General features: G+C 40.8%; 1 protein-coding gene across 1 annotated transcript in view; it reads left to right on the forward strand.

Moving 5' to 3' along the window:
- The window catches only part of LOC134223967 (lysine-specific demethylase 4A-like), a 48,702-nt gene extending 46,220 nt beyond the window's left edge, over positions 1-2,482 (forward strand). The window contains 5 exon segments of the mRNA XM_062703185.1: positions 32-486; positions 551-752; positions 830-1,014; positions 2,109-2,322; positions 2,325-2,482. Coding sequence (XP_062559169.1) covers positions 32-486; positions 551-752; positions 830-1,014; positions 2,109-2,322; positions 2,325-2,467 — 1,199 coding nt within the window. The 3' untranslated portion in view covers positions 2,468-2,482.
- Positions 2,483-9,527: the final 7,045 nt, after the last annotated feature.

Consider the following 9,527-nt stretch of genomic DNA (forward strand, 5'->3'; position numbering starts at 1 on the left):
AAACAGTTCACTAATGACTCATTGTTTTTAGAATCGGATGGCATTAAACAGGAAGTCGTATCAGGCGACGAGAATCAACCCATCAAACAGGAAATCAAAACAGAACCTGTGGATCCAGAACCTGTGAATTCAGAACCTGTAAACTCCGAATCTGTAAATTCAGAACCTGTGAATCCAGATCCTGTGAATTCGGAACCTGTGGAGAATGGTGTGGCAATCAAGCCCGAGCCAATGGATACCAACGAGGAAATTAAAACGGAAGAAAATGTGCAATTGCCAACAGAGATCAAGGCAGAACAAAAAGACGTTAAACCGGTGTTAACTATGGAGCAACTAATGGCACAGCGTGCTCGGTTCCGCAGAAAGCGAACTCCTTACAATCGCCATCAGTTAGTGGAGCTGGAAAAGGAGTTCGCAATGCGTCAGTTCGTCAACTTCAAAGAACGGGCTAAAATAGCAGAAGGCCTCCAACTGACTGAAAGACAGGTAGAGTAAAAAAAAACTTGGTTTTATATGCCTCTTGTCTAAAATTTTATTCTTTTTTATGAAGGTTAAAGTATGGTTCCAAAACAGAAGAGCAAAGGGAAAAAGGATAGATGCTGGGCTAACCTCACCATGGACTCAAACGCGATGGAGCACTGGTAGTGATGTGCCCGTTGGCGCTTTACCCCGTAAGCCACCGAAGAAACAGTTAAATACAAATACGCCAGTTGCTCCGATTGGAGGACCCGAAATAAAAAAAGAAGAAGGAGGTAAGAATCGGCCATGATTTCATAAAAAAAAAAAACAAAATAACAATAAGACTTATTAACATCAAATTTCGATCCAGATGGAGATGTAACCATCGTTGGTGTTATCCACGTCAAAGGGGAAAGCGCCAAATACCGCCAAAAACGTACCAACTTTTCAGTGGAGCAACTGGAGGTATTAGAAAAGGAATTCACTGAAAAAAAGTACCTCAACTTCATCGAAAGATGTCACTTGGCGACAGAGCTGAAGCTTACTGAACAACAGGTTAGTACCCATTGATAAGTGTCTTGGGCATATGTTTTAAAAAATCTTCTTCTTCTTCAATGGCTCTACATTCCAATTGAAACTTGGCCTGATCTTCACAACTTAGGGGTTGTCCATATACCACGTGGACAAGTTTTAGTCAGTTTTAGATACCCCTCCCGTGGACGTGGACAAGTGCTCATATAAATTTTCAAAAATTTGTATGAACCGTGGACATTCGCCATACATCCCCTTCCCGTTAAACTGTCCACGTGGTATATCCATAGTTATCCATAGTTATTAATTGAAAGCTTTTCTATGCCCGCCAATTGCATGAATATTGATCTTGTGTGGCAAGTACATTGGATACACTATGCCCACGGGAGCCAAGAATGTTTCCCACCCGAAAATATCCTAGGCCGTTCCAAGAATCGAAGTCGCCATCTCCGGATTGGCAATCCTACGCCTTTGTTCACAAGACTAACTGCTAACTGGAAACCACAGAAAGCTTTGAAAAAGTCCATAATTTGAATTTATTATTATTACAATTAAAAATTCCATAATATCAAATTCGCTCTTGAAAAAATTATCTGCTAAAAAAATCAACTAAGTAAATTTTCATAGATACTTTGCTTCACTTTTACTTTACTAAGTCATTTGAAGTAAAGATTGGAGGTTCTTTAATTTATAAAAAAACAGTAAGATTAATGCATTTATTTAAAAAAAAATTAGTTCCAATCTCATAGCCACAGAAGTTTTTCAAATTCTCATAGCTATTCATGGATTTGGGGCTCTCAAAAGTTGGTGTCCTTGGCGGGCGACAATTCAGCCAATCACACGCCATAGAATGTATCTTTTAAAAAATAAGCTGTTCTTTCTAATTCGTTCAAAATGTGTCTTTCTAATCTTAAATCACCACAAGCATGCTGGTCTATGTCCTTCTAATTGTTTTCATTAAGTTGCAAATGAATGTAATATGAAACAACAATAACAGCAAACTGTAAGACACTAAGCCTTAACATCGTATATGAAATCTAATTCCAAATTGAAGATAATTTTTTGAGCAATCGAAGAAATAAAAACAATTTTTCCTCAACATTCCTTTATTTTTACAGGTCCAAGTATGGTTCCAAAATCGTCGTTCCAGATGGAAGAAGCTCATGCCTGACCCTGAAAACCCTGATAGTAATAAGTACGTCAGTCTGCGTGGATCATACGTCGATTTGCCCTTGAAAATCAAGAGTGAACCCGACTGGAATGAAGACGAACCGTTGGATTTCTCTGGTTTACAACCGATTGGAAACAACTCGCCGACACATCATCAAATAAAACTGGGCCGGACCACGTCATACATCAGGCGATGATGCAGAGATCAGATCTCGAAATGATAAGCGATGCTTTCCGGGTATTGTCCGGAACAGACGAAGATATGCATCGAGGTGGTAATGTGTACAATAATGCCGTTCCATGCTAGGAGCTGTAAAGCAAGAACCAACTTCTCCAGAGGATGATTCACTTGAATATCCCCATATCCCCCATTTTACCCAATGCTGAACCGAACGTAGATCCTGATATAATGGATCTATCAATTTCCCTAAGGACGGTAACATCACATAGGGAAATACCACCCGTAGCTCACCCTAGTGGTGTTCTTAGTGAACTGCAAGCCGTTGAAATCAAAGTCGAAAATGATTCAACTGATAAGGAAATTGTAGAGAAGGCAGGCGCCGTTGTAACACCTGAATCTGGTTCGAATTCACCCGTAGAGACAACGGACGATGGAATACTAAACCTCGATACATCACAAACTACTGCGAAGAAATCGGAAAAGGATTCATCAGCTACTGTCGAAGAAACGTCCTCACACACATCGGAAATGGTTTGTACTGATGAACCTGAATTGAAAACTCAATCAGAAGAGCCTATGGATACTGGAACAGATGTGCGAAATCCAATAGAATGTGTTGATAATTTGCCGTCAACTACATCAACTGTTAAGCCTACAATTTCTAGTGAGGATAGTGAGGAAAATCAGAATGAAAGTGATAATGTTAAAATAGAATCTAGTAATGCTGTGGAATCTGATGAAAATACATCGAATGTTTTAAGCACAGACTCGTCATCCACAAAGACAAGTGTGGAAGTATCGAACGTGAAATCCACCATCACGAACGAACTACCTGAGGTTGAGAAAGTTACTGAAGCAGAAGTAACGCCATCTGACGAATCCGCAACTACGATTAATGGTTGCGAAAATTCAGAAAGCAACACCGCTAATAGTTCCTCCAGCAGGCAGGCGCAGATAACACTGAACCAGTGTCATGTCCTGAGAAAATGGATGATTCCAATGAAGAATCAACTGCTTGGATCATTGACGAAACTATCACTACTACATCGAGTGATCAGAAGTCATCGATGATGTTTCGAACAATGATCCCGTACCTACAGATGAAACACTCGAAACTCTAAGGAAGAATCACAGATCCGCTGAAGAGTAGCCACACCGCCAGAAAATAAAAACGTCGAGGCAGAACCTGCGATGAACGACTCAAAAAGCGAGTCAATTGACGAAGCAGCGCCAAAACAACAGAGGAATCAAAGATCGAGGAAGGCAAAACAGGAAGCTGACTGAGCCATGGGGAATTATAAACGTGGGTAATAAACTTGGAGAGAGGAAGAAGATAAGATTATGTGATTAGATTTTTTATTTTTTAGGTTACTGCAGTATTTTAATGAAAACAAGTTTCCTTATATTTTTGGAAATCGTGTCTACGAAAACATTTATTTGTTCACCTAAATAAGTTCAATGCTTGGGATGCTCAAGCACTCGTTTACGATTAAGGTATTGAATTGCACTGATAACAGCGCGCGTACTTTCGTGTGCAATGTCTCACTCTGTATTATAGGTTTCATAAATTGAACATGGAGGATTCTCAAAACTGATTATTGGGAATTATGTTAGTGGTTTTAAATCTTTCTTTAGTACAATATTGTAATCGAATTTAAAGTCGGGAAATATAATTCACCTGTGCGTTTATTTCTGTCCTTAGAACCAGTATGAATTAAAGGTATATGTTCAACTTAGATTTGAAAGCAACTTAATATATATAAACATCACCACATTAGACATGTTTGTAGATATAAGCTTGGATGTTCATCGGAACTGACACATCACGATTTACGAAATAAAAGAAACCACGCGATTGTAAAAACAATAAGTATTTATCTTTGTTCTTAGTGATTATCACCAGTTTTGACCATTTAGTACTTCAAACTTTTGTTATTGAATGTATCGGTTGTAGGTCAATTTCCAGAAGACCAATCCTCAGAATCAGTTCCCCAGAATAGTATTTCCCAAATTCCATTTCCCATAACGACCAATTCTCCAAAATGATATTCTTCAGAATGCAGCGTTTCCCTGAAAAAAAAAATCCTCAGAATGACCCATTCCCCAGAAAAAAGTCAGTCGAAAAATCTATGTTTCATTTTACAATTTTCGCTGTTATTTCTATAAATTAAAAATAAGTACTAAAATCTATACCTAATTTCTATGAATAAAAATACTTCTTTTGAAGCACGCATTTACCCGGAATAAAGCAAAAGAGCATATCACTTTTTCAGATTACGGCAGATGTGGTCCCTTCTTAAGCATGCTTCTTCTTCTTCTTATTGGCATTACATCCCCCAATGGGACATTTCCGCCTCTCCACGGCAAACACGATGATACTTCTATACCGAGAGATTTCGAAAAAAAATCCCACCCGAAAATTTCCTAGCCTGGAACGTGGAACCTTTAGCATGGTATTGCTTTGAATCAGAGATCTTACCGCACGGCTAAAGAAGGCCCCTCTTAAGCATGCATTTGCCCGAAATAAGGCAAAATATAGTCCCTTTTTTAAAACATGCTCTCGCCCGGAATAAGGCAAAACGATATATGCTACCTTCTTTTAATGCACGCATTTTTCCGGAATAAAGCTAAAGAGCATAATACTTGATACTTGATGGGCTACAGGTCTTCGATGAACCTATGCCGAATGGAGTATCACTTCTCCAACATTGAGCGCTCTAAGGTCCTCTTCAACTGCAAAAAGCCATCGTGTTTTGGCCTTCAACGAAACCTGTGGCCTCTTCCGGGTTCTCTACTAAATATTATCTTCGCTTGACGTTCTTCCGGCATACGAACAACGCGTCCAGCTCACCGTAGTCTGCCGTGTTGTATAAGCTTAATAATATCCAGCCCTTTATACACCTGGTACATCTCGTGATTCATGCAACGCCGCCAGATACCGTTCTCCTGTTTACCGCCGAATATTGTTCGCAGCAGCTTACGCTCAAACACTCTGAAATCTCTCCGATCAGCCTCTTTTAACGGCCATGTTTCATGGCCGTATAAAGCCACTGGAAGAATCAGAGTAGTATACAGCGCGAATTTTGTCTTCGTTTGCAGACTACGGGACTTAAGCTGGTTACGAAGTCCGTAATAAGCCCTATTTGCAGTTGCAATACGCCTTTTCAACGCGGGTAACATCATTGTTGCATGTCACTAATGTTCCAAGATACACAAATTCTACTACCACTTCAAATTTTTCACCATCCAGCACCATTTCACTACCATCACCACTAATGAACCCACGTTGATTTCCAGCGACCATGTACTTGGTGTTGCTGGTATTGATCGTGAGCCCAATCCTCGCTGTCTCCCTCATAAAAGGCGTAAAAGCCTCTTCCACGGCACGGCGATCAATCCCGATAATATCGATGTCGTCCACAAATTCTAGGAGCATATGCGATCTTGTGATAATGGTACCGTTTCTTTGCACACTAGCTCTCCTAATCGCTCCCTCAAGCGCTATATTAAACAGTAGATTCGAGAGTGCATCTGCTTCTTCTTATTATTGGCATTACATCCCCACACTGGGACAGAGCCGCCTCGCAGCTTAGTGTTCATTAAGCAATTCCGCAGTTATTAACTGCGAGTCAAGTTTACCATTTTTGCATTCGTATATCATTAGGCTAACACGATGATACTTTTATGCCCAAGAAAGTCGAGACAATTTCCTATCCGAAAATTGCCTAGACCGGCACCGGGAATCGAACCCAGCCACCCTCCGCATGGTCTTGCTTTGTAGCCGCGCGTTTTACCGCACCTTACCTGATTCAATCCATCTAAGGTAACAAAACATGTCGATATTTCATCCGCAACCCTTACACTTGATTTCGATCCGTCCAACGTTATACAAATCAGCCGTATCAGTTACGCCGAAAATCCATGTTCTAGCATAGTTTGCCATAATTCATTCCGTTTCGCTGAAATCAATAAATAGATGATGTGTCTGCAAAGTTGTACTCCTGGAATTTATCAAGGATTTGTCTCAGGGTAAACATTTGATCCGTCGTTGATCAGCCCTCACGAAAACCTGCCTTGTATTCACCGACGAAGGACTTTTCAAGCGGTCTCAATCTGTTGAACAGAATACGGAACATGATTTTGTACGCCGAATTAAGGAGGGTTATTCCTTGATAATTGGCGCACTCCAGTCTGTGACTGGGGCAAATGAGGGCAAATGAGGCCGTCCAACCAGCTAGCAAGCAATTCCTCGTCTTCCCATATTTTCAACATGATATGGTGCAGAACTTCATAAAGCTGCTCACTGCCATGTTTGAGAAGTTCAGCCAGGAGTTGGTCCTTCCCCGCAGCCTTATTGTTTTCAGCTCTTTAATAGCTTTTCTAACCTCATCTAGTGTAGGCGACTCCACAGCTTGTCCATCGTCGCTAATATTTATTCTGTTCACCGTCACTTCCACTGTTCAACAAAGTATCGAAGTGTTGCTTCCATCTGGCAGCCACTTCGGTTTTATCTGTCAGCAAATTCCCTTCTTGGTCGCTGCACATGACGGGAGATGGCGCTGTCTTTCTCCGCACAGTCTCATAAAATCTCCGCATATCATTCTGCTCCATTTTTTTCCTGCCGCTAATCACTTGTTCGTCATACTCTTTTTTCTTCCTCCGTTGGGTTCGTTTTTCGGCTGCTCTGCTTCCTTGTTCCGATCTCTATTCGATCGGGTACCCGACACCAACATCCGGCTTCTGCGACGTTCTTCTCGTCTGTCACTCTTTGACACTCCACATCGAACTAACCTGTCGTGCTGTTGTGCTCACCGCTCCATAGATCAACTCCCATAGATCGTTGATGTTGTCGCTACCGTTGATTGCACTTATCCGTTCGTCGAGCTTCTGGCGGTACTTAGCCGATACTCCTTCCGCCGACAATCGCTGGATATTGTTTCGCATCGTTCGTTATGATCTTTCGTTCGATACAGTTGACAACCGTGATCGAATTGTACTGACAACGAGGTATTGATCAGAGTCAATTAGTGATGGGCAAAACGGTTCATTCTGATGAGCGGCTCTGAACCAAGCGTTCACTTAAATGAGCCGACTCATTTGAACGGCTCGTTAGTTCATTCAAAAGAACTATGAAGTCCCGGTGGTTTGAGCGATACATCATTCAAATTATGTATTGGAGTTCATTTTTTATTTGAACTTCTAGTAACTTCTTGATATATAACTCATCTCTAGTGGACTTTTTTGCTGTTTTGATTAATTTCGTGCTCCGTGCTCCATTTTAATTTTAACGAATTACAGATTAACGAAGTTCAAATTAAAAGTATTCAGCCTAGCCTAGTTTTATATCTTGCGTATTCAACTATATTCAATATCATTAACAAGAAACCAATGTAAAGAAATCCAAAATATCAAGTAGGTGTATTAAAACAACAATGAAATAGCCGTTAATTCTTCGATTTCATTTCAAATCTTTACAATCTTCTCAATGTGAATTTTTGCATACGTAGCCGGCTGCGAGGCTCACTACAAATGTGTCCCGTTTTTGAAAAAAATCCTCACGCATGACATTGGAGTACCCGTAATACAAAGTCTTTACAAGACCAACTGATATTACCTCGGATAATTTTTTTTTCTGCTCCCACCAGAACAAGGGATCGCTAACATTCGGCAGGTAAGGTTTAGTGGTGTACTTAGCGCCTTCGATTATGGCAGAAACTGATGGATCATAATATGATCTCGAAGCTTACTGATCTGTTCGTCAAAGTCCTCCCATAAAGACAACTGAGCTTCGACAGAACCTGTTTTTGAATTGCCCTTTCCCGTTAAAAAAATCTCGCTCAATCGGATCTTTATTTTTTAAGGGTCCATTTTCCCGATGAACCTATACAAAAAAGTGCTGGTATTTGGGCTTGGCCTAATATGCGCCCGATTTTAAACCAACATGAGGTCAATTCTTCAGGCCGGTTCACACGTGCAGCAGTTTTTTCATATTTTGTTTTCGATTTTTATGGGTTTGTTGGGAAAGTTGAGCCTAGAAGAGCCAAGAATTGACTGCGTTAATAAAACAAAATACAATTTTTGACGGGGAAGGTCAATTATCGATTGATATGCTTGCAGTTATTTGCTGTCATCTCCAAATCTCTGTTTTTAAAATTGAGAATCCAGAAATAGCTCGTTCATTTCAATGCCAGAAAAGGAGAATGAAAGTAAGGAGTGGGATAATATATGCTGGCTCCTGAACAAACAAACAGTAAATGTCAAAATAAAGCGGCTGATCAAGTGACACGGTGTTTATTTGAGCCACGGTTCATTTGTGAGCCGCGGTTCAAATTTAGAGCAAGACGAATACAGTAGTAGGTGCTCCAACCTGCCAAGTTTGTGGAAGAGAAGACGGCGGGGGTGAAAAATTCATTTTCAGTGCAAAACGAAAACAAACCGGCTGGCTCTCCCAAGTCTCCCATACTAAAATCCAAGATGGCTGAATCGTGAATTTGGCAGATTGGAACACCTAGTGGTGTATTCATCTTGATTTAGAGAGCCGTGGTTTGAACGCTTTTTCTTACGAACCGGTTCAAATGAACGGCTCGTGAGCGTTCGCCCATCTTTAGAGTCAATGTTCGGACCTCTGAATGTCAGCATCAGGGCTGACAAGCGTCATCGTCATAGCACGAAATGCCACAGTAGCGACGAGTTGCATTGTCTTCATTGCTACTCCACACATCGTCAATGACGCGCACGACGTTAGCTTTCGTCGTGTAACCAAATCGTCCTGACGACATCGAAGAACGAAGACTTCATACCGTTATTCTTCAAGCGGCAGCTGCCATGCGAAGATTTTTACTAATTCTTCGTAATAATGAATTTGAAGCAACGTATGAAAGCGTTATGAATGTTATCGATACATTTATGTTACCAAATTTCCTACTATTTGTTTATTTGAGACGCTATTATGTTTTTAACCAGTCCGTCTATAATGACGTGCAATCAATTGTGTGAAGAAGTGACGACGAAAATCGTCATAACTTTTGGCTGCGCGACTATCGTCGTGGTACGCATGCGGCGCGAAGAAAACGAATAGGTGTTGCGTCGTGCAATGTTATGACGAAGACTAAATTTTTTTCGCTTTCTTCATACGACGAGAATGACTATTGTCAGCCCTGGTCAGCATATCGATAACATCCGAGAA

This window comes from Armigeres subalbatus, chromosome 3, assembly GCF_024139115.2.
Source record: "Armigeres subalbatus isolate Guangzhou_Male chromosome 3, GZ_Asu_2, whole genome shotgun sequence".
Lineage (NCBI taxonomy): Eukaryota > Metazoa > Arthropoda > Insecta > Diptera > Culicidae > Armigeres > Armigeres subalbatus.